The sequence below is a fragment of the Plectropomus leopardus genome, chromosome 18, assembly GCF_008729295.1.
Source record: "Plectropomus leopardus isolate mb chromosome 18, YSFRI_Pleo_2.0, whole genome shotgun sequence".
Lineage (NCBI taxonomy): Eukaryota > Metazoa > Chordata > Actinopteri > Perciformes > Serranidae > Plectropomus > Plectropomus leopardus.
This window is the reverse complement of record NC_056480.1, coordinates 24,729,345-24,755,170: the sequence shown is the minus strand read 5'-3', so window position 1 is coordinate 24,755,170 and position 25,826 is coordinate 24,729,345. Positions and strand designations below refer to the sequence as shown.

At 44.5% G+C, this 25,826-nt stretch overlaps 1 protein-coding gene across 1 annotated transcript in view; it reads right to left on the bottom strand.

The window, feature by feature from the left end:
* arid1ab (AT rich interactive domain 1Ab (SWI-like)) overlaps positions 1 to 25,826 on the bottom strand; it is a 65,365-nt gene that overhangs the window by 9,109 nt on the left and 30,430 nt on the right. The window contains exons 3-12 of the mRNA XM_042507038.1: positions 24,712 to 25,458; positions 23,375 to 23,491; positions 5,640 to 5,880; positions 4,715 to 4,804; positions 4,174 to 4,344; positions 3,319 to 3,619; positions 1,329 to 1,474; positions 1,126 to 1,223; positions 826 to 1,035; positions 499 to 703 (exon numbers count right to left, since the gene is read on the bottom strand). Of these exons, the coding sequence (XP_042362972.1) occupies positions 499 to 703; positions 826 to 1,035; positions 1,126 to 1,223; positions 1,329 to 1,474; positions 3,319 to 3,619; positions 4,174 to 4,344; positions 4,715 to 4,804; positions 5,640 to 5,880; positions 23,375 to 23,491; positions 24,712 to 25,458 (2,326 nt within the window). The remainder of the gene's footprint in view (positions 1 to 498; positions 704 to 825; positions 1,036 to 1,125; positions 1,224 to 1,328; positions 1,475 to 3,318; positions 3,620 to 4,173; positions 4,345 to 4,714; positions 4,805 to 5,639; positions 5,881 to 23,374; positions 23,492 to 24,711; positions 25,459 to 25,826) is intronic.

Sequence of the window (25,826 nt, the reverse complement as noted above, 5' to 3'; positions counted from 1 at the left end):
ACTGACTTTTTACCCAACATTTAGAGTTCATTGAAAGATTTGGCATGCTGGTAGAATCACTGTTCGCGCAAAAAAACAACCCGGGGAGTCTGAAAAGGACAAGTCTTTCGTCATGTCCTGTGCAAATGCCAGGGAGTATTCCCCTGAGAGATATGTGTGTAGAAGTATCCAGAGGATGCGGCGGACTTCTGTGACTTACAGCTACGCTGCTGTCGTTTACAACACAGATATACGGCAAAATATCAGTGATTTATGGAGAAGCCCCGAACAGAAGATGACTAACGATGGTCTGAGATCGGCTTTAAATGCTGCAATTAATAGGATACAATAAAATACTCTAGTTTATAGGGCAGATGATGTGAGGCAAATAGAGCAAGGAGGATGTGATGAAGTGCATTGAAACCACACCGAGGGAGAGAGGGAAAAAGTAAGCTTTCATTCATTCGATTTAACTCTGAGGGGGGCAACAATGAGGTGTAGGAGGATGTCGGCGCTCACCTGGGCTGGGAGGCTGGATCTTCGGCTGGTTCTTTTTGGTGTCCGTGTTAAAGAAGTCCGGAGGCGGGTCCTCGCCGCGCTCGATCTTACACTCGAAGGCGTACAAACACTGGATGTACTGTTTCTTGAGCGAACTGGCGGCGCTGCTCGACGTGCCCACATTCAGGTTGGTGGCCAGCTCCCTCCACTTCTTGTTCTTGTTCACCTGGTGGGCGAGAGAGGAAGGAGTAGGCTCAGGAAGGCTGCACACAACAGCCTTGCAGGAATAACGATGCTGTTTTTTAATCTGTTGTAGTCGCACTAAATCCATTTGATATCCACGCATACCTGTGTAAGGCCGCCGATCTCTTTAACGGACACGTAGAGTCTGAAGAGATCGAGAGGTTTGCGTCCCACTGCGGGCAAGTTGTTCATGCCCATGGCCTTCTCCTCAGCGAAGGCCAGGTATCGATCCACCCACATCTTCCTCTCTGGCTCTGGGCCAAGCTCGTACAGACGAGTGATCTTCTCGTTTGTGATGGTGGAAGAGCTTGATTTCTGGACACAAATGATGAGAGAAAATTATGAGATTTGACAAAAACTTGAATGAGCGACAACAATTTCAACATGTGGATTTAGAGCTTGTACCTTTTTGGATTCAGGCTTGGGAGTCCCTTCCACTTTGTTGTTCATCTTCTGGTTGGGGTTAATTTTGTCCATGCTGAACTCAGAACTTGGAGCCATTCCTGTGATAAGAGGACAGTGAGAAACAAAAGTTTACCAATCTATACGGGCTTTCTATAGAAACACAGGAGTACCTGATCAGGGCTTCAAGTGAGGTGTTTACTCACCAGGAGTGTTGTTGGCCATATTTGCTCCCATCGGGTATGGCCCCGGTCCTCCCTGGTTCATCATACCGTGCATGCTGTTCATGCCAGGGCCGTATGGAGAGCCTGTTGCCATCATGCCCTGGGACATGTTAGGGTAGCCAGGTGGCCTAGAGAGGAGAGTGCTTGTTTAGAAGTAATACTAGGTGATACAAAAGTCACTTTTACACAACGGCGGAATAATGCCACTCCAGGGTGTGATTTTAGACAGCATACTGGCATCGCGGAAGCACAAGAGGTGCATGATGTCTAACACAACAGCATCTGACTCTAGTGTGACATATAACCTAGTATGTGTCAGAGCACTTTTCAAGCATTAACAATGGCATAACATGCCAATAACAATCATTTAGAGTCTCTGTTACATTTTTGGTCGTTGTTTTTCTTCTTTGAGCTTTTTAAATCACCAGGAATGGGTCGCACACATAGTTGTCAAAACATCACAGCCATCATGCACATGGTCCCATCCTGCCTGCTGTCCTATTTATTAAGACATTTTTTGGTGCTGTTATTACCTCCCTTGACTGCCTAAAACAGAGTCAATTCTGTCCCCCAATTCCAGGATTATGCCTTTTATACAGAACCGCAAGACAGCATAACGGCTTGAAAATCCTTCCTTGAAGAAGCAGTGTAAAAGGAGCTAAAGAAACTCCTAGAAATATTTTTCCTTTTTTGCATTATTGCATTTAGGACAGCTTAAGTGTGAAAGAGGGAGAGAAAGAAGGGACAATATGAAGCAAAGGGCCACAGGTTGGAGTCGAACCTGCAACCGCTGCAGTAAGGACACATCCTTTTGACATGGGGCACCCACTTTACCAGGTGAGCTACCAGGCATGCCAGAAATAAATGTTAAAGTGTCAACTTTCATGCATTTCTGTTAATTTCTGTAACAAATCCATGCCTCTTGTCTTGTGTTCACTGTGTTTAGATTATTGTGTAGGAAACATCAATTTACGTCACATGACTCCAGCAATTGCCAAGCCTGCGAGTGTCTCTCTGTAGGCTGAGCTGGCATCCTGGCTAGGGAGAGAAGTGATTCACTGATCTCAGAGACCATCTCCTGCTCTCTCCACTTTTTTCCTTTTCTCTCATAGATGTGTGTTTGGTCTACTGCCATCTACTCTGCGGCACACTCAGGCAGCAAAACACACAACAGACCGGCTTGCACGTGGGAAGAACCGATCATTTTTTCATGGTCACACAACCGGCACATACAAGGACACACACAGTCAGCTGTAAGAGCAGAAAAAAAAAAAAAAAAAAACTCCTCAAGGACCATCAGAGTCTTCATACAATGTGCCACACTGACCCTCAACCATTAACTGCGCCCTTTTGTCTCACTGAGACACAAGCCACTTATCACAGCATTCTACCAACTTGCTGTATGTTACTTTGCTATGTGGTTTCAACACATTTTCACAGACAAAATTTGATAACTTTTTCAGGGCTTTTTAAGGAACCACAGTGCATTTCACACATAATTTCTGCTGGCGATCGTACATGAAGGGAGAGATGAAACACGGGGAGAAATGAAGATCTGTACACGATGGTAGACAAAGTGCTGTCACGCATTGACCAAATTTAGAGCTGCGTGGCGTTGACAGCTACAGGAGATAAATTTGCACTTATGTTACATTATGTGAATGTTATCCACAGCAGAGTACACGAACAGTTTCATTACATACCAAGTTATGCCACTGTTATTGTTTAGAAAGTATATTTTCTGTCACAGAAAAGGCTGTCGCTGTTATGTAAGACATAATGCCCGCCACAACTCTGTTGATTCTGCAATGCCGGCATGCAGTCTAATATCACAAACTGGAGCCGAATGATGCTGCTGAGGTTTGGTTCTGTGAAAAATGCAAACGAGGCATAAAGAAGAGACCTCTTAGCAGCCCTAAAGTGCGATCTATGTGTTAAAAGGGCTACAAACGCAGTAGCTGTGAAGACCCACCTGTTGTGTATGGAGTTTGTGGGTCCATGGTGCATGGAGGGGCCACCATCCTTCCTGTTCATACCCGGAGGGGGACACATCCCGGACGCCACCTGCGGAGGCATACCAGCCATGTTTGAGGCCATCCCGGGACCAAAGGGCCGAGCACCCATCTGCCCCGGGCCTATCCTGCCAGGCGGGATGCCTCCATACGGAGCCCCACTGCCCTGACCGGGCATAGGGTTCATGGAGCCGCTCATGCCGGGGCCGGTGGGGTAGTTGGCGTTGGGCATCCCTGTGTAGCCAGGCTGCCTGGGGTAACCTGGAACAGTCACAGAAAAGACAGAAATATAGACTTCAGCCTGGTCTCAATCATCTGATAGCTTTTCATGCCATCCTACTGTGTTTTGAAACTGTGTTTTGGTCTGAAACTGAGAGGTAAGGACTTCTACTCATCTCTCCCTTATGAGATAAAGACTTTCAGCAGTCCAGCTCTAAATTTACCTCGGTGCTGCCTGTTCTGACAAGCAGCCTGATGAAGCGGGCTTTATCTGGCCCTTGCTGATCGCTGCTGTGACTCATAGCAGAACTTCTTCAAAGCCCACAGAAACCATCTGAGACTTCAAAGTGAAGTGATATAATTTCATAAATATATGAAGTGAGAGGAAACTTCAAAGGCTTTTTTTTCAAAATCTGGGCTATCTGTGAAACTCTGATGGTCTCAGAATGACAACTGTAAACTCATTCATAATATTTTTAGGATTTGAAAAAAAAAAAAAAAAGGTCCTGATTGATGTGACGGAGCATGCAACACTGTACTCGCCTCTACTATTTTGTCAACTAGTTTAAAGCAACATCGCCTACAATCCGGCTCACCTTGTGGACCAAACTGGCCCCCTGGAGGCCCGTAGTTTCCCATTGAATTGTTCTGGGGATATGGTCCCATCCCAGCATGCATCTGGCCTCCTGAAGACTGGCGTGGAGATAAGGCGGAGCCAGGTTGTCCAGGGGACCCGTAAGGAGGCATCTGAGGGTTGCGCATGTACACTGCAGAGGATTGAGAGAGATCAGATTCTTCATTCAAGAAACACCTCAATTTAAAGAAAAAAAACCCCTCAGTATAACACATCATGTGTGAGTGTGAAGAGCTCTTTACTTCCTCACAAACACACAGAGGTACAGTGTGTCTGTCTGCTGCTACCCTCATTTGACCCGGCAAGTCGACTACAAGCACATTCTTATTTAAAGATAGAGCCTGGGGGAGTGTTTACAGGAGGACAGAATGCTTACAAATGCAAACAATCACACCTTACAAGCTGCTGAGGAAGTGGCACACATTCTTGCATTGTTGGTCACTGAGCTAAGGAGGAGGTTTTTTTTAAAGATAAAACCTCTTGACCAAAGTCTCGACACTCACCCCTGTCCTGGCCCATGGCTGACTGGTTCATGGAAGAGTGCATGATGTTGTCTGACTGGACGCTGGGCGGCCGGGGAGGCATCTGATTACCTGCAGGACAGCAATAACACTATGTCTCAACAACTCCAAAAGGACTTCAGAAATCCAATCCAATTATCTTCTTTCTGTGTCTTAAACGTAAAAATATTTGCCATCAAATGACCGTAGGCCAATCAAATCAAAACAAAGAAATGCGATGACAGTGTCCTGTTGGCTGCCTGATGAAATGCTCTCCACAATGAGTTGTTGGTGGCACTGTAACTTCTGTTTCTCTGCCGTCTGGATGGTTTACTAGCATCATGTTAGGAGAAAATGTTCCCATCTGGCAAGTCAGTTCATGAATTACAAATGTGATCCGTTGTATTTGTGAGTGAGCAAGTGGTGAATTAAAAACTCTAAATCTGTCGGCTGTTCGTTTACTGGATGTTTCACATGCCATCCAACACTTTATATGAAAAAACTGATTTTTTTTCTGGTTAGGTTCTTTTAAAGAGGTGTGAAAAATGATCTGTAAATAATCTGCATTTGTTCCTTATTAGTCAATTCTGGTCTTTCCGACGTCTTTTTCTATGTTCTTGGTCATGTTCTTTTTTTCTATGTGGTTAAATTTCATTTTGTCTCAATAAATGAATAATTTCTGTGTAATACATTTTTGTGTTTTGAAAAGTCGTCTTGGTTCTGCTGCCCTTCCTACATGTCAGTTCAGAAAGACAAATCAAAAGACCACTTCAATGCTACTTCAGTGCAGCTCAGTTACATATTATGCTTCTGATATGGCTCTGAAATCCTTTAAGACATGCGTCAAAGACATTTGTCAAACATGAGCTAAAACAACAGTCAAAAATGTAGACATTTCAAACACCAGCAAGTGTTCTTGTGTCTTCACCTGGCACAGCAGCAGGGGACAGAGGGCCGGTGCGGGAGGGGGTGACGCTGGCAGGGGAACCCACAGGTGATGGTGAGGGCCCGCGTATTCCCGGCAGGTGGGGCGAAGTGTGTGGAGAAAAGGGCGACTGGGCGGGATTGCTCTGTTCGCCCTGACTGCTGGATACCCCTGAGGTGCTCACGCCCGGGCTCAGGGCTCCCTCTGTACCGGTGGGCAGGTCGTCGATGGAGCCCGACAGATCCTGGAACAAGAGAAGAAACATTGGGTTAATGATGAGGTTTTATGGGAAATTGAAGTCAGTCTGATCTGTTGACACATTTTGGGGTTTCTATTAGTGGACACCAAATAAAGGTGACATTATTTGATTTTCTAGTTATTTATTGTAAATAATGAGGGAATAACTAAGCTATATACATTTATTTTGGCTAATAAAACTGCATTTGTGAAAATAATCAAGACACAGGCCTAGGCTGCTTCCACAGTAATATGCTGTTTTAAAATGACAAAAAATCTCCTTACACACAAGCGTTTTAGCACCATTTAAGAAATCATCTCAGTCCATACCAACAAACCTGAAAACACATATCACATGACCATTCAGCTACACTGTGATTGAGCTTCTCGGGTGTAAAAAGGAAGCAGAATGTCCACTCAAAAAAAAAGAAAATACAACAGAGGAAAAACGACAATGATGCTTGGGCCAACAAAAAAGGAGATTTCCCGGAGTTTTCATCCAAAAGCAGGGTCAGCAACGTTTTCAAAAGTCTATAATTCTGCCCATCCACACTAATAAACAACCCTGTAGTCTTTTCAACATCAAGTCTTTTCAAAAGTCTCTGTTTTCTTGAATCTGCAATAAAACACAACTCCGGAGTTTCCAAACTCAAATGGAGTCAACAGCAATATCAAAAGTCTCTGTTTACATCAGTCCACACTAAAACACAACATTGGAGTTTTCAAACTAAAACGGCGTCAGCAGCTGGTAGCTTTGAATATTAACATGTATGTTTCCTATTTCTTTGGGTAAAACCATGGAACACAGCTAACATTAGCTGAAACCCAAGACTTCCCATTGTTTGTGGCTTTTGTGTATTTGAACATGTAATTCATTCACTTCAAATCACCTCATTCCAACTAATGTTTCTTTTATGCACTATTTCAACACTTGATAACACTTGATAATGGTAATGGTATGAGTATATAAGAATAAACATGTTTGAGGCAAAAACTCTCAATCAAACCAATCAGTCCTCTGTGAATTCGAGGAAGCTGCAATTATGATGGAGTAAGTAGGAAATTAAGTGGAAAAAGTGATACGGGATATCAGAGGTGTGTGTGTCAGTGTGTGTAAGCAGCGATGTAAATAAAGCCCAGTTTGACTCAGACTCTTAAGGTAGATAATAAAACTGCTGCATTTGGGGGAATGTGAGTCATATTCAGTTTTTTTTCTTGGACATGCTTGAATGAGGAGCGTGAGAGCATTTGATTTGAGACTCATGTCAAAGTCAAGTGAAGTCAAATCAAGTGAGTGGAAATCCAAACGGCCACTGATGCATTACAGCAATCTTTGTCTTCACCAGGGTGTGTCTGTTATTCTCTCATCCAAGGCTGCCAGCACTGTTACGCTGTGAACACACTCGAGTACAATGACTTCTTTTCCCACCTTTTTTAAAAATACTCCACATCACTCCTATAATGCTGATAATGATCTATCTTGGCGAGGACAACTCTGTTTGTGTGGCTTGCAAAGGGAAAACGGGGGGAAAAAAGTGTTTGAAGCAAGTCATCTCGGGAGGCAGTTGAAATAATTGGTGCTGGGCACGGGCTCTGGTGCCATGTGGTGTTGTTATTGAGCCTCGCTGGCTGTGACACAAAGACAGCCAGGCAGGAAAGAAGGTAGGAAGGCAGCCGGCGATGATTATGTTTGTGGGAAGGTGAATGTTTACACACTGGCCACTCACGTGGAGCCCATGTGCTTGCTCAGAAATGCAAGCTCATCTGCCAGTCACATCGGAGGAGGGAAAAAATGGGAGGGAGGAGGAGGGAGGGAAAAAAAAAAACACACACACACATTGGAAGGTGGCCAACTATTCCCATAGAAATCTCACACTCGCAGGCTGGCTGCAGCCCCGAAGCCGGCGGTTTTGCACTTGAAACAGCGCCCGTTGCTATTTTTGGGATGTGACCTGATGGAGGAACCCCAGAGGGAGTGACAGGAGGAGAACGCTGATTCAGAATCCACCCCCCCTCCAATCCACCCCCACCCTGTTCCCTCTGCCCTCCCTCCATCTCTTCCTCTCCCGCTCTCACTCCGGTGACTGCACAAACCAAGGCCTTTATGACCTGCACATGAGATGTAGCAGCTACAAAACCATGCAAAGCTCAGCATGACGGCTTTATGTATTAGAATCCCACTTTTAAGTGTTTCATTGGCTGATACCCAATTAATGTTCATGAATGTAAAAAAAACGGTCAGAGCCACGCTGTGCGAACGACACGGAGCAGCGCGATCTTAATGCTCTCGAGTACAGAGCAGAGATCAAACAGCATGACATTCCTTGCTTAAACAACCATGGCGGGATCCTTTTTCCAGCAGCCAGCATCGTCAGATGACCTATATCCCCCCCCCAACTAGCACCACCCCATCTCTACTCAGACATCACAAGACCGGTCATCTGACAGAGGGCTCAGTCTGAAGGCCCTGGGCCAGCCGCCACGATGACCACCACAGCAGCTACTTATTTCAGAGATCACTGTGCAGAGTCATGCCTCCATGACAAAAACCCTCCTACACCAACCCCTCCCTGACCCAGACTGCAGGGCAAACAGGTCAGGGGTCAGTTCTTGGGGTTGTGTCCGGGAGTCGCACCTCAGCGGGAGGTCACAGTTGACGGGTGCACAAGACATACACACTTCAGTCGCGAGACGACAATAAGGACAAAGAAAGATCCTTCTTTTAAAAACAGCAGTCTTAAAGAATGTGATTTTGGGTACTCCGGGGGCGTTTCACCAGTCAGGATCAGTTAAAATTGACCAAAAATGAGCAAAATTGGAGAAGCAGCAGCCTTCACTGCTGACACTATTATCTAATACAGTGTAGTCTATGGCTGAGCACTGAATGCTTTTGGCACCAAGGTTAACTGGCAAGTGCCAAAAAATGGCATTCAGTGCTCAATCGAACTTGTAATTCTGTTTGATGAGACAGTTTCTGATTTAAGCCATAACTTTTTTAATTAAAGAATTTATTGTTTTTAACCTGGGAAAATATTTTATATGGATTCCTTTGTGGGGACTGTTACATGAGACATCGGGTGTCTCAGTTTTAATCAACACATTTGTCATCAATGGGAAACGTCTCATGTTTTAATGCCTAAATTTGAAAAGGGATTTGAAAGGATTTGGATTAGAGAAGCGGACTTGGTGCTGGATATATATTTAGAATCAAATGACAGTATAATAAAGTACCTGTTCGTGTAATTAACTCAAAAAAGTATTTAAGGTCCCAAATTTAAAAAGTCAGATTTCCATTTTTTTAAAAATATATAAAAGGTAAAGGGGCTACATAAAAACCGTGATAGTATTAAAACGCTAAATCCAGAGAGAAATGCACACAGTCTGAATTCAAAAACTGTCTTAAAACAAGCCGTCAGGACCTCAGTGAATTTGTGATGTCACAAATATACTATTAAGACTGTTTTGAATTTGAAACATAAACATTCTGAGTGGGTCTGTTTGTATTTCCTGTTAAAGTGTTATGTAGTATATGTGAATGACATCACTAACAGGAAGTACCAGACTTGAGATATCAATCTATCTTTAAAGAAAGAAAGTGCTGCTACAGTGTTGTTACTGCAATAATGGTGCAAAGATGCAGAGAGCACAGGTGTGAAAGATGCTGTGTGAAGGATTTAGAGGGATATATCAGCAGAAAGGGAATATAATAAAATAAGTATGTTTTCTTTAACGCAAAATCACCTGAAAATAAGAATTGTTGTATTTTCGATACTTTAGAATCAGTTGTTTATAGGGAGCGGGCCCTCGTCTCTGGAGTCCACCATGTTGTTTCTATGGTGGCCCAGAATGGACAAACCAATCACTGACTCTAGACAGGGCCATCTGCACTTTTGCATCGGTCATCGTAGTTCGCAGCTTCTTAATGAGCCAAACATTATTGCAAAAACCCTAATTTTTAGTGTGAAGTTACTTAATTTAGTGTTTTACTGGTTTAAATCACCATGTTTGTTTTTTGAGGGGCCCTTGTAAAAACCTCCTGAACAATAGAGTCAATGCTTGGCACATAGGAGAATTTAAAGCTGGTTGCAATCTGCAATCCTCACCACTCGATGTCACCTAATCCTGCACACTGCTCTTTAAGTTACACATTTGAAAATATTTAGTTAATGGAAAAAGAAATGTTTATATTAGAGCGACATATTTAAAGAAGTGTGATTTTGGTATCAGCAAAACTATGGCAACAAAAATATTCCTAAATGGGGGTTTTCTTATGAAAGAATCTAATTCAGTAGGTTTATTTGCCAGATTGCATGGTTATGAATAAAAAAAAGAATGCAAACCGACAAAAACATTCACATGTACACCTGCTGTGCAGCACAGAGGCCGAGCTCTTTACCATTCTGTAAATATCTGACAACTGACAGCTCTGATCCCTCAGCCTGGATAGGCAGAAGCATCGCGCACAAACACACACACACACACACAGACTCACACACATATTCAAATACACAAGCTCCTACCTACTCCCACTCTGCAGTCATTGATTTTTCCCAGCTCAATACTGCACAGCACCAGCCTGTTCTGCTGACTGCACAAGCCGGACAGCGAGGGGAGAGGAAGCAGGGGAGGGGGAGGGGGAGGGGGGGGGTGGGGGCTCTGGGGGCTCTGCTATTCAACACGCTCATTATTAGAAGGCAAATGATGAAGAGGACATGGATGAGGCGTGAGGAGGAGCCGAGGGACGGCGGGGTGGCTGAGTTGTGATGGTTTATGAGCTCAGATGAAGGTTGCAGCAGTTACCGTCTGAGACAATTAAAACAGTTGATAATGTGCGCACGTAAAAGAACAAGAAGTATTTATATACAAGCAAGAAAAAGGGGAAGATATGTGAGCAGTGCCGTGGAGAGAAGGAGAGAGCTGCAGTTCTTTCTGTGGAGCTTCAAGCTCCTCTGTATGGCAGCCATTTTGTGTTTTTCCCAGCACTGCCTAACATGGAACTTCAGAGCTGAGAACTGCAGAACAGTCTTTGTAATGTTTTGGCATTTAAAGGAGGGGAAAAAAGAGATTTATACAAAGTGTAGTGTTGAAAATTCAATTAGAAAAATCCTAAAAAAATGCACAAAATTTCCTCCCGATGCAATTATTGCTCGTGAATGTGGAAAATGGCAGAAAGTCCTTACTATTGCCATTATTCCCATACTCTCCAGCGCTCCTCTGAGTGTGCCTGTGCTGTCTCTGAGTCATCTGCTCTGCTCTCCTCTCCGCCGTCCTAATGTATTCCATTTGCAGATTACTTCACTGAATCAATCAAGCCCAACCAGAGCCATTAGTCTGCCAAGCCAGCCGATTTCTTTTCTCTCTCTTTTTTTTTTTTAGGTTATGAGAATCAGAAAGTGGGAGAAGAGAGGTAGCGGCCCTGAGATAATGAAACGGATCTGGAATGTGTGACCCTGGCCAGTAGTGTAACTAGATCTAGTGGTGGAGAAGGAGGAGGTATGTGGAGGGGGGCAGAGTTCATCCCTCAGTCACACACTCTCCCTGACCCACTCGTCTCTGTCATTCTCAGACCTCGGGGTTTCACCAGCCGCCTGGTTGGCAGGCTTCCTTATTCTCAGGCCTCCAGATGCTAAACACAATATACAGCGGGGGAAGAAAAAAAAAAAGGCTCACTCACTCCAGACTGGCTTGCACAAACACATCCTCTGTGGCGAGGTGAGGAAGACAGAGTAAAAAGGAAGGGGGGTAGATGGGAGATGGGGGGGAGATAGAGAAGGGGAAAGAAATGGCTGCATCTCGCGGGCTGCCATGGTTACTGTGATCCACGTGGTTGACACATTAGAGCCGACACAGTCCCTCCCCCCTGTTGCTGCCATCCCTCTGTCTGTCTCTCTCTCTCTGCGGCCTCCCTGCGTGCTTGGCAGGGTCACGGTGCAGTCAGCTACTACAAAAGAAGCAGCCCGTCATTGTTACAGGAAACGCAGACGCACCAAAGCTCCCCCCCTCCACCTCCCACCCTCCCTCCTGCTCCACCGCTGCTTTAATTACACACTCGGCCTCCGGGCCTTATGCACTGAGAGACTGAGAGATTAGAACACGCAGAGTGGACAAACAGCAAAATCTTCTTTGCTGTCCTTCCCGAGTCCCTCGTGTTTATGTTTACATGCTGACGACCTCATCGGCGAGAGCGCCGCACATCACCGCTCATTTAGGGCAAAGTGGGCTTCTGATAGTGGAACGGGGTCATGGGAAAAGTCATCTCTTCCCTTTTAAGAGGAAGATCAAGTGATATTTTCTGTGCGCAGTTTCTGAAAGAGGGTTTCTCTTCTTTTTCTCGCAGCCTCTGAACATGCTGACTTGACTTAAACTGAGCCCAGAAGCACATATCAGAGAGCTATCAGAGCAATTCTATCTGAGGACGGACTGTAGGCGCTCCGACAAAATAAAATCTGTGGAGCCACCTGTAATGACTGTGCTGTGGCACAATGGGACGACGGCGGGAAATGCTCAGGTGGCGAGCGAGAAGACGGACAGGTGGGTGTTGCTGAAGCCACCTGCCCAGAGGCTCCCACCTGCATCCGGGGGCCGCGCTGAGCCGCAAGGAGCTTCTGGGAAGTCCGCAGATGGCTTGGAGGGAGCCAGCTCTGGCCCCAGCTCCAGGTTTGCAGGGCTGAGCTCAACCATAAGGGGGCACTCCCATCCCACTATGAGGGAAGAACTGGAGAAAGGAGGAGAAGCAAGGCAGGCCCCTGCCTCATACAGCAGCAGAAGCAGCCATTACAGGGCTTCACATACAGCACAGGCTGACGAGAAACTCTCTACACACACTTAGGGCGACCTACAGGCGCACCACACAACTCTGACCCACTCTGCATGATGATGGAGGTGTGACATGTTGCTCAGATCGCGCAAAAACTACTCAGTGTGTGAAATAAACACGTCCGTTATCTTATTTCTCCGACATGTAGGCAAACAAAAAACGTGGATAAAGAAAACAGCAGCACAATGCTCAGAGCCTGGGAGCACCCTGGTGTCTAGAGTATCAGTGCCACAGACACATTGTCTACTACCTCCACTGACGAGCTACATCCAGCTCCCCAGAGATCACCATTACACTGCTACTTCATCACCAGCAGCCACGTGGGAAGGATAACAACACAGACAAGCACACACACACAAAAAAGTCAGAGATGAAAGAGTGAAGCAGCACAATACAGAAAAAGAGTCTCGTACCGCTACGGCATAAAAAATACAATTCATTTGACACTGATCGATACTACTCTGCTTTAACATTCCTGCGTGATGCGGGCTCGCAGTCAGAAAAGAAAATAAAGGCCAACTATGAATCTTAATCAATACGTAGGGAGTTCTTTTTTAAACGCTCCACATTTGCCTAATTGAGCTTCTCTGTGGGGGTAACAAAAAAAAAGGGGGGGGGGGGGGGGGGGAGGGGGGGGGGGGGGGGGGGGTATGTGTGCGAGGCACACAAACACTGCAGCAGTGTGTGTGGAGCTAGATGAAGGGAGGGTGAGGGAGGGGAGGGGGGTCTGATTGCTGTGAATAATGAGGGAGGGGGGGAGATGGTGTGTGTGTGTGGGGGGGCCCTTTTGTAGAGATCACAATAGTAGCAGGGAGTCCCAGGGCAGCACACAGATGCCCAAGTGAGGCAGGCAGCTGCCCAGCCCGAGGTGAGGGGTGCTGGGATACGGAGGGCGAGGGGGCTTGAGGAGGCTCGGGTGGGTTTTTTTTTTTTTTTTTTTTTTTTAGTGGGTGGGGAGTCTCCAAAACCCCTTACAGCCAGTCTGCCTGCTTTCCAGAGCAGCAACGCCCCTCCCCTCCTACTGTCACACACAGCACATCTAGGGGGCGCTACCAAAGCAACTGACACCAGCAGTGAATTAACTGGGGAGAGAAGAGGGGGAGGAGGGGGGAAAAATTATATAGAGGTTATTTCATAGAGTGAGAGTTAATTTCATTGTGAGGCCGGTTTCATCCATCCAGGCTCGGCAGCTTGTTCCAGCGAGAGCAGGAGAGAGCCGAGGACAGACAGTGCTGCAGTCAGCCACAGTCTTTGTGCTGCAAAACTAGCTCAGCCCAGCAGAAATGGAGGCAGAGGGGAGGGGCATGGGGAGAGTGTGTGTGCAAGTGTGAGAGAGTGTGTGAGTGAGCGGAGAGAGCAAAAGGGAGAGGGAGACTGTTCTCTGTGCATGCGTGCGTGTGTGTGTGCGCGCGCTGAGCTCACAAGAGCAAAAAACAGGGGCTTGGGTTTGAGCAGAAACAATTCGAGCAAATGCAAAAAGAAAAAAAAAAAAAAAAACAACACACTTTGTCAGCAGATTGAATTTTCTCAAGTACATTAATTAAAAATCACATGGAGGGAAAGAAAAGGGGTGAGACAGAGAGGGAGCAAGGGGAGAGAAACAGACGAGGCAGGGAGGAGGGAGAGGAGGAGGAGGAGGGGGGGGTGAGAGCAAGTGAGAGGCGCCCTGGAATCTGAATAAGACATGCGCACACAGGAAGCAAGGGCCCCAGAATAGCAACAGGAAACTGGCCCCGGACTCTGAATAGCGTCAGCAGCAGAGCCTCGCAAAACAAGGCTGCGCTGCACAGCGTTATGAAAGCTGATTTACTGAGAGAAGAGAGAGAACGAGGGAAGGAAGAGGAGGAGGAGGAGGAGGAGGAGGAGGAGGAGGAGGAGGGGAGCAGGGTGCAGGCGAGGCAGAGAGAAAACGAGAATATAGACAGAAAGAGGAACAGGAGAGAGGCAGAGTGAAATATATATTTATATATAAAAACAGAAAGAAATGCAGCAAAAACAGAGTGTAATATTGAAAAAGGCACAGAGGGGGTTGGGCTGGGTAGGAGAGGAGAGAGGGGAAAAAAAAAAGTGGGCCGGCCTTGTCAGGCTGATTGCTCCAGAGCTATGTCGCAAAAACAAGCTTAGCTGCAGCAGGAGAGCAGAGCTGGGCTGGGCTGAGCAGGGAGCGGGGATTGCAGGAGGGAGAGGAGGCGAGCGTGGGGGGGGGCTCAGAGTTGATCAGCACCAAGGCTGGAAGATCCCTCGGTTCCAGATCAGGAGGCTTGGCACATAACATTAAAGGTCATTAGGATGGGGGGGGGGGTGTTGTGATGTGGGTGGTCTCAGAGCTGTGCAAAGACTGAATCCATGCGAGGGTGGGGTCCTGGAAGGCAGGGACGCAGAGGCAAATTTAAAGGTGAGAAAACTGGGACCAAACTGGGATGTCCAGTTGTTAAAGCAAGACCACCACCAAGTGAAGAAAACAAAAGGCAACTGATAGCAAAGACAGACTGCACGCCACTCATCAGTATACCACTCGTCTTTAAGGCTTCTGATTGAGCTAACTTCCTCTTTTCTGTGAATAACCATGTAAATATGTCTACATATAGTTATATATACTTTATAATTTACATATAGTTTTACATATAGTATGTAAAAATGGGGTGAAATTTCACAAGTTTGCACTTCTTTCCGCTCCTTTTCGGATATGTCTGTATGTTTGTGAGCGTTTATACGTTCATTCTTTCCTTTCCTTTTTTTTTTTTTTTTTTACATGTTCCAAATAAATTTCAATACAATTCAAAGGAGGGCTTAATAAAAAAAGTCCTGAGTCTACTCCCTTACACTGTTTTTCAGCACTTTGAAAACTGAGCAAATTGGCAATGAGAGACTTGAGAAGAAATTTTCCCAAAATTAGCAACAAAAGAAAAAAAAAAAAACTGTACAAAGTACACAAAACATTACTATAACAAAAATAACAAAAAAACAAGGAAAAAAAGTCAAGGAAATTAGCAGAAAAAAGGGTTTCAAAATTATAAATAATAATAATACGGTATATATTTAAAAATATATAAACATGATAATTCTAAATATAATATAAACATATTTTTGGACATTTTCCCTTGCTTTTTTTTTCCAAAAAATGTATGCTTATTTATGCTTTATGCTTATTTCTTGCAATTTTTTTGAACATTTCTTGCCCAGTTGCAAACTGGCCCCCCCCCCTCCATAGTTTCAAAAAAAAGGAAGAAAGCAAACTAATTTGCTCAGGCTTTTAATACTTGTGAAGGTGTCTGAATGCAGCACAAGATAAGTGATTTCAATCCAGTTTCAAAGAGTGTAAGAAAAATAGACAACGTATACTCTCGGCCCTTCCGTCAAACTGAAACCACTCCAGATGAAGCGTTCTATTTGGGGAGGCACGGTGAACACGAGGGTGGAGGACGGAAAAACAAACTCCGGCGTGAGTGTGTGTGACCAACATGTGACCTTCCTCTCGAGTCTGGAGCACATTCAGACACATCAGAAAAGAGGAGCATCACAACCAGTGGGCGGTTCTGAGTGGGATTAGCCCCAGAGTGGAGAAAGGGTGTACAAAAGACCTGGGGAAGGACAAGAAGGAGATTAAAAAAAGAAAAAAAAAGAGTGAAGGGGAAAGGTGGGAGGGCGGGAAGTTGGTGGTGGTCTGGTAGCTGTTCCTTTTCCCAAGGCTTGACATGGAGAGGAAGTGTCACTTCCACAGAGCATGAAAGCTGGACAGTGACAGCAAAGACGACCATGGTGGAGGGCCGCTGGATCAGCTGCACGGAGCTTTCTACCATGAAAGATTTTTAACCTCCATAAAGATTTACTTTATCCATTTGTAGACTGAGTACCACATTGGTTTTGCAAACATGAAGCTCCCTTGAAAAATATTTCTTCGAACTTCGACTGAGATGGCCACCCCAAAAAAAGCAGTGCTGAATGTAAATACTGATTTTGGCTCATTAAAGGGGTATTTTGAGCAAATATTACACTTCAAAAATTTGTGTGACTTGTGAGATTTAAAAAAAAAAACGTGAAAATTGAAGCAGCGAAGGTAGAGATAACTTGACTTTTTGCCTTTAAGCATGAGTTAAGGCTATTAAATGAATACTGGGACACTGTATCTTATCGTGTCATATCACTTAGGTACAACACATGTGTGGTAAGATCTGGTTTGTACCTGCTGAAAGGCTGAATAGCTGCCATGCGATCACAGAGCATGAGGATGATTGATTCATTTCACTGAGATGTCTGTAGTCGGCCTTGGGTTTTATACCAAAAAATGAATAAAATTTAGGTGAGAACTGCAATCCTTCAATGACTGCGTAGATCCTAGATAAAAGACTATATTCTGTCTTGTATAACTGCCACCATTCATTCCAGCGTACCCAAAAAGTTCTGTGAGGCTAACAAAGGAGCTAAAACAAGTGCACAGTAAGAGCACCTCAGTGGACAGGATCACCTTATTTCTAAGGCCGTCTGCTGTAACCCTACAACATCACAGATGGGCTGTAGCTCATAGCTCACATGCAGTCAAAGACCGTGCCCCAGCCTTCATTTAATAGCCATGGAATGTGTGAAGCTCCAACACATGATCCTACATTTCCCAGAATGCAACTCGACTCTCATCTTTTTAGGCCTTCCCTGCTAGCCAAATGCCCACATCTATCAAACTCCAACCTCCAGTTTTAAAAAGAGGTTTCTGACTAAAAAAAATCAAATCTTAAACCTGAACTGTTGTTACCCTGATGACATCATTAGGGATATTTTTTCAAAGCTCCCTCCCGAGCTACAGACAAAATTATAGTATTGTTTTCACAAGATGTGTAGTACTCCTCCTGAGGAGTGGATAGCAAAATTGGTGGAGTGCCCCTTTAATCAGCCACAATGGTTATTCATTATAGACTGAGTCGATAACGTGACACATTTGATGGAGAAAAGCACAAAAAGACCTTCTTTCTCTCCTTCCTCTTTGCTCTTAATTTATTTCCTTTCCTAGAAATGACATTCCTGGTAATGAGTCACTCAGAGTGATATTTTAAGATGACACAGACCACAACTGTCCAGTTTTGTTGATTTTAGGGCTTTACTCGCTGTGAACTGTTTAAAATTAGCTGTGCAATTAGCTGCACGACTACTACGAAAAAGCGGAAAAAGTTTTTCCATGAAGACACCAGCAGCCGTGGGGAACCGACGATGTGGTAAATACTCAACAGTTAAACGGTGTGTTTGTATCCTGGAGCCAGTAACCAGCTCGACCTGCTCAGCTAGTTCCACTACAGCTGCCTGCTCCCTCCTCCCCTCCCTCCCTCCTCCACCTCTTATCCACAGTCCTTTTCTCAAGCTGACTGTTGCTTTCCTACCTGCGCCTTCCAGCAGGCGCTGAGCCTCCTGTACTCCTTTATTCCCGCCTCAACTGCGGCCTAACAGACGCTGGGTTTTTAGCACCTGGCTCAAACAGACCCATCTGTGCTCTGGATGAGGTGATGTCTGGCTGGCTCTGCGCGAAAGCTACTAAAGTAGCTAAATGGCGCTTACCTCTCAGCCGCTGTTGGATCAGGATTCAAACATGTTCGGAGGCAGATTAAAACAAAAGCGGCTGTACAAATCACTGCAGGTGCTCGCAAAATAAACAGCCTTCCCCATCAAATCAAACCTGTAGATCTGTCGCACACATCCTGTCAGGTGTGTTTTAGTTTGGAAAAGATGCTTCTCTGATTAGTAAGATACAAATTAGCTAATTTAGGCGACCAAACACCTCCTTTATAAGTACAGGTGCACACATATGTATGAGTCTTGGCTCTGAGTCAATCGCAGCAATAACTGCATCTACTGTGGGCGGCTTTTACGGTGGTGGAGTGGGTTGTCCACTAATTGGAAGATCGGCGCTTCGATCCACGGCTCGCCCAGTCTACTTCTCAAAGTATCCTTGAGCAAGAAACTAAACCTCAAGTGGCTGTGCATCAGTGTGTGAGTGTGAATGAATGTTTAAATGAGTAGCAGCTGGCACCTTGTGAGGTAGCCTCGGCCTCCAGTGTAAAAGCGCTTTGAGTGGTCAAAAGACTAGAAAGGTGCTATTCAAAAGGAAGTCCATTTATCAATCCACCAATGAATGGAACATGAAAAATTAAGCAACATGAGCTGGAAAATAATGACATACTGCACTGATATAAAGACGCTCCTCACATGAAACTGGGCCATCGATGCAGTGGAAATACGCAAATACTTTTGAAATTGGTGCTGTGTGACCAGGGATAGAGAAAAAGGTAGAAAAAGTAGAAAACCAACGACTACCAGAATGCATTGCGCCACCTCGGACTAATAAGTACTGCAGCTGATGGATAACATTATGCGACCTCATCCATTCGACACAATGGCGGCCAGCTGGTAACAAATAATCTCGTATTACAGTTAAACTGTAAGCTAAAAGATGTTTTATGTTTTATGTTTGACATGCGCTGCCCAGTTTTACTTTGTTTCATTTCATTTTTTCGCCCTACGTTTTCACAATGCAGGAAGCAGTATGGTGCCCACTTCACGTTCACAAACGCTTGCTATTACAGGCTAACTCGGCATTAAAATATTCATCTGAAAACATTTTAGAAGAGAAATAAGCAGGGGAGGAATATCTAGGCACTGATCAGATGGGGGGAAGTTTACCACAATTTATCTACACTCACTGCCCACACTGTTTTGATATAACAGCTGGTTGAATACCCATAATTATGCCTTTAATGTCCTTTTTTTGTGATTAGCTTGTTGCTAACATGACAATGAGCTTAAAAAATCTGGGTATCAAGTGTCAGTACCAATACCAAGTAACACTTCTTCTATATCTTTGTTTGACTTTTAAGCACTTTTCTCCAGTAAAAATCTTCTCTTTAACAACGTAAGCCAAACTTCTCAATTCTCCCAATTTTCATAATTTTGCATTTGAACAACAAAGTCCTGCAAAAACTCTGTCTAAAAAACTGATCAGAATTTTGATTTATATATACTTAGATACACGTCAACAAAATTGCTCAGCCACACTTTACATTTGTCACAGAAGAGAGACACTTTCAAGTATTGCACCACATCCCTCGTTTTTCCCTCCCAGAGATCATTTTTTGGACTTCTTAAGTGAAGCAAAGTCAGAGTCAAGTGAGTATTGAATAGCTCGATTGCGCCTTTGCGCCACTGACGTCTTGCGGATTGGGGGTAAGCATGTGGACATGCACTGGATGCCAACTTTGGATACTTGACAGTCTCTGGTACTCAGTGCTTTGGAAAAATTTCAGCTGGTGCCACAAAAATGTTGTGCTCTGACACTGAGCCCTGCTGCTGAGTGCATCAACAGATATTCAACAGAGTTTGGTGTAAGAAAGCTTTCATAGCCATGGATCCTCTTCGTAAAGGTCCGGTGTGTTGGATTAAAGAGCATCTTTAGGCTGAAATGTTATATAGGCATTCATAACTATGCTTCTTCTTATGATCACCTGAAGTAAGAGGGGTGGGCGATATATCGAATATACTTGAGGTATTGTGGCTTACGCCACGTGCGATACATAACATGACAAAGTTGCAAACATCAAGTAAGCATTGTCACTCAATGAGTAGCAGTAGTTTGAGCGGGTGAAGCGTGTGTTTGTACGATCGTGATCATTTAGTCACATTTTGCAACCGTGGAGCACCAGCACAACTTGCAAATATTAGCAAAAGTGAACTGGAGAGCTGTTAGTTTGTTGCCTGCTCACAGTGAATGAATCCTCACCATTTAAGGCGCCGCAGCACCTGTTAAACTGTCTGCTAATGCTCACATCCAACTGTTGACCAGAAGCTTCAAGTCCACAGCAAAAACATTTATATAACAATATTGAAATTTAATTATAAAAGTACTTTATTTAACGTACTCATAACTGAATTGTATTAAACGTTATTAGAACAGTTTGTAAAAGTGTATTCAACTTTATTATATGATAGTAGCTACTTTATTTAACTTTACTGTAACTGCAGTTCATTCAATACTTTATTTTAGCAGTTAACATTAGTTTAAAAGACACTTAAAAATATGGAGTTATATATTGTGTATCGTGATATAGCCTTAAAATATCACATTTTATTGCCCAGGCTTAATCACTGTGTTTTCGTTACCTCAGATGAGCCAATTATTTCTACATACAGAGCGAGTCCTCATTACAAAGTCCGCCATGTTGTTTCAATAGTTGTACAGAACGGACAAACCAAACACTGGCTCTAGATAGGGAAATTTGTAATTTCACTTCAGCCACTGCAGTTCTCCTACATGCTTGGCACACGGGAGAAGTTTCAGTTTTGCAACCTCAACGCTAGATGCCACCTTTTTTTTGCATTGTGGCAGTGTTTGTGCTGCGAAAACACAGTTATTAAAACATCTTAAATCCCAGCTACAACAGATACTTCTGGTGCGCATCTCCTCCTAACACCTGTAGGAGTCAATTCAGCTGTTTTGACACAAGCTGTCAGGGTTACACTCACAGCTAGCATGGTCTAATCTGCACACTGTGCCATGTGCGCTCTGCAGGGGAGCCGGGGGAAGAAGGGGAATCGGAGAAGGAAGAGGATCAGTTCATCTCTACCTTAGCCAGATTAATGCTCCTCACAGCCAATCACAAAGCACCAATAGGGAATCCCCGAGAAGTCTGAGGGAAATAAACAAAAATAGCCCTGGCCTGGCCTGCTCGGCCAATGGCTGAGCCCGCAGAGAGATGTATAAATAAATAAGAGAAATAAATAAAAGAGGAGGGAAACACATCCTGAGGGCATCCCCTCCTGGCATAGACAGCGCTGCCTCTCATCCCTCCCTCCCTCCCTCTCAGCATCTCCCACTTCAACCAATCACTCACACTATTTGAAGTTATTTGCTTGCACTCCCTCAATCCCGTACCCCCCCCTCCTCCACCCCTCCTCCCCTCGCCGCCGACTCCGCTCTCTCACTTTCATTCTCTCTCATTAATGATCTCATTTCTCACTCTCCTTCCCTGAGGCCCAGAATGAGGTTAGCTCCGCAGTCTGACCTATAAACACTGCCATGGAAACTGCAACGTGTTACAGCAAGACACCTCTTTAACAGCGAGGATGTGGAGGGGGTGGGGGGAGGTGGGGAGGTGGGGAGGAAAGGGGGTTCTCTCACCTTTATCTTAGCCAGAGGGCTATCAGACACCGGCTTTACTTCACTTTCAACAATCCTTTTCCTGGCAGAAATGTTTTTTCCCTCGCTCTCAGAATTTTTTTTTCCTCCCCTAACAAGTCAGTAGAAACCTGCACTGCTTGAACATGCTTTAGTCACTCCTGGCATCAGCTTGTTGTTGTGTACCGTGTGCATGTTGGCTTCAGAGGCAGCAGAGAGATGGGTCTACGTTAAAAAGATAGCAGAGAGGAAGGCAGATTTTTACCCCTAACATTTTAACAATCTGTTCACACTCGAAATTTAAGTCATAACTGCAATTAATATCCATATATTGGGTCAAAAACATTGAGGGGAAATATTTATCCAAAGATAAGTTGGAACTTTATGCAGACTGTCTTCTAACATGTCAGTGATTTAACAGGCATGTCAACAGACACAGTAAACAAAGCTGGGAATCCACCAGTGGCCACAGTCCAAAGTACAGAATATTGACCCATCTCCAGTAAAGCATGCAATACTCACAGTATTTCTAGCTCTTAAAAACATAAAATGTCTGAATAGGTTAGAGCAGCTGAATTGAAGTGTTTGGCAGTCAATCGATTGCAAAGTGGGCCGAAAAATTCAATATTTACCCCATATTTCTATGTATTTTCTTCACTCTGAGTGCTCCGGTCACAGTTGAAAACTGTGCCTACTATTATGTGGAAACTCTTACTGCTAGAGGATGATGTGTGCTACATGTGGAACAAAGCTAGGTGCCAGGTGATGAATAGTTTTGAGATATTAACGCAATGATTTATCCTTTTTTATATGAGCTTTCAACATACCTACATTCAATAGCTTGGGGGACGGGTAAGAGAAAGCAACAGGTGTTTCATGTTTGGGGGTGGGTGAAAAAGATTATTGATTGACAAATGCCTAAACTCGGTTCTGAATAGAGAATCAAATCTAAATCTAATTATGACAACAAGACTGGCATGAAAGTAAGATAGTAAAGACTAGGTGCCTTTAACGGTGGTAGCTAAAGGTTTCAGTGTGTGGCGGACCCCGCCACATTGCACTGACATGCTTCTACAGTAGCCTTTAACAGACAAACCAAGAGCCATCTGCGGTTTCGAGTTGGCCGACAGTTCATATCCCCTCATAGTTCATGTTTTGCTCATTTAAATCACTGATTCCTGATATTTTAGAGAAGAAGAGATTATTTGAACTCCTGTTTAAAACTTCTAGAACGTCTGGATCTTAACATGTCAGAATAAAGTTGAGCAAACATTAGCAGGTGCTGGGTTAGCAGTCCATTGCAGACATGCCAAACAGCCTCCGAAAACTGTCTTTTCCGACAATAATGATTACTAACTGCTGGACTAGCCAAGATGCACAACTACTCAGACATTTTTGGTTGTAAATTTAAGTGGGATTTTTGGCGTTTTCCAAAGGCTTTAAAATATATATTATCTGAGCAAACTATGAAGGCCAGAAAACCAGCTACAACGAGCAAACGTCAGATGTAAGATGAAGAGAGCTGGGACTCACTGGCAGACTGGATGGCCGGGCCTGCATGCTGTCTTCTTGACTGCTCTTGTTGGAAGCCATGGGCTGGTTGGAAGGCGGAGCGCTGGACTGGGAGCTGAACGAATCCTGTGAGAGTTCCTGATTATGGGGACAAGATGAAGAGAGCACAATGGTTCCCACGTGTAAAAAAAAAAAAAAATCCCAAGTGTCTTTACTGCTTACTGGCTCTCTGCAGTGTACAGGAGTATGACACAGAAAATAGATCCCAACTGGGCTGGCCAAATGTAATGTGCTGTGCCATGTGCACCTGTGATTTGAATACTTCCTGTATGGCATGTCTGTGTCACCATAGGAGAGACAGCGATTGCTTATTTTCACAGCTATTTGCCTGAGCAGCTCACTTGTGGCTTTATTGTCTTTTTATCTGTTTTTGTCACCAACAATTCAGATTGGAAAACAAAGCTTCTCTCCTATGTAATCCTGCATTACCTGGAGAGAAGGTTTGTTGCTCAGTTGAGGTTGTTGTGTTTAAATCCTACTGTGTGGCTTTTCATTTAAAGGGCCATTATTTTTATGTTTATTTTTTGTTTTTTTTTTCTTTTTAAATCTTTCCAGTAGTGTTTCTGATTTATTAAAATCTGAGAATTCAAGTTTTGGTCAAAGTCAGTATGTTTAGCCTCTAAAAACTTTTTCCCATGTGACTTTATGTAGGTTTCTGCACGATTGTGCTACATGTTAACCCATGTGCTCCTGTGGACGCCACTTATGTTTGGTTCCGAGAGTCAAACAATAAAACTAAACGATCAAGGTAGCAGGTAGACCAGCAACTCCTGTGTGCTGTGAGGTAAAATATTGCGATATTTTATGCTGCAATACTGTATTGAAACACAGACCCCAAAGATATTTTTTTCAAAATGATAAAACGTAAGTGAGAAACTTTATCTTTAAAAATTTAAAGATTGGGGTATAATTTACAGTTGAAATAAGATTAGAAATCAAAATATATATATTATCGCAGCACTTAATCATATCGCTACATACTTGAAATTGCAATAATATTGTATTGAGTTAAGTATTGCAATAATATCTTCTGGTGATTCCCACCCCTGACCAAAAAGGCGTGAAACAAAACGGGACTAGATAGTGTTTACTGTGAGGCAGCTGCAGACAGTTTGCATCAACATTATAAGGGAGACATTGACTGCATCTATACAGCACTGATAAACTACAGCAAACATTGAGTGTGTATCAGCTCAGGAATCTCCTGCGGCAAACACTTTTAGAAACACAGATTGGCCCGACATACACCTCACTTTCTATGTAAAGTGTGCTAACAGAGTTCGTTGTGGTGTTGTTACCTGTGGAGGAGGTGGGAACCTCTGATATGGTGACTGTTGCTGCTGTTGCTGCTGCTGTTGCTGCTGCTGCTGTTGCAGGGGGGGTGTCTGGGAGTACGGTGATGGTTGACCCTGCTGGCCATGACCTGGAGGTTGCTGAGCTTGTGGAGGTGGACCTCCTGGTTGTTGTTGTTGTTGTTGCTGTTGCTGCTGCTGCTGCTGTTGTTGTTGTTGTTGTTGTTGTTGTTGTTGTTGTTGTTGTTGTTGTTGTTGCTGCTGTTGTTGTTGTTGTTGTTGTTGCTGTTGTTGTGGGGGCCCTTGCTGCTGCGGCGTTGGCTGCTGCTGCTGGGGGGTTTGCTGCTGTGGTGGCTGCCCTGGTCCAGGGGGCTGTTGGTAGCCAGGCTGGCCCTGAGGGCCCTGCTGACTTTGAGGACCTGGTCCCTGCTGCTGCTGAGGTTGCTGCTGCTGGGGAGGGACGTAGGGTGGCTGTCCTGGCTGTGACTGTGGGGGCTGGCTGTAGGGAGGCTGACCTGTAGGGGGGCCGTGGGGACCTTGGGATTGTTGGTAGGGGGGTCCAGGCTGCCCGTGTTGGCCAGAGGGCTGTGAAGGGTGGCCCTGCTGGGAGTAGGGGGGCCCAGAACTGCCCTGGGGTTGACCAGCGTATGGAGGCTGCTGCTGGCCGGGGTGAGGTGGGGGGCCGTGCTGACCATAGTAGCCCTGACTCTGCTGACTGTAGCCACCCGGCCCCTGTTGTCCATAGGCTGACATCTGGACATGAAAAGAGAAAGATCAGTAATGATTAAAGAGTATTTCACCATTATAAAGACGGACCTCACATAAAATCATGCTGTACATGCACATGGAGGCAGAAATATTTAAAAATAAAAAATAGAGGTAAATGACCAGAGAAAACAGAGAGAAAGGCTATGGCATTTGCTTTTGTTCAATAAAGAGAAAACCTACAACTACCAGGATGCAATGCGCCGCACCAGACCAATAAACACTCCGGTTGGTGGGTGATGTGCTGCAAACTCATCTGTTCTACACAATGGCAGTTAGCTGGTAACAAACAATCACACATTACAGCTAAACAGTTCACTAAAACACTGGAGGTAAAAAAAAAAAAAAAAAAAAGG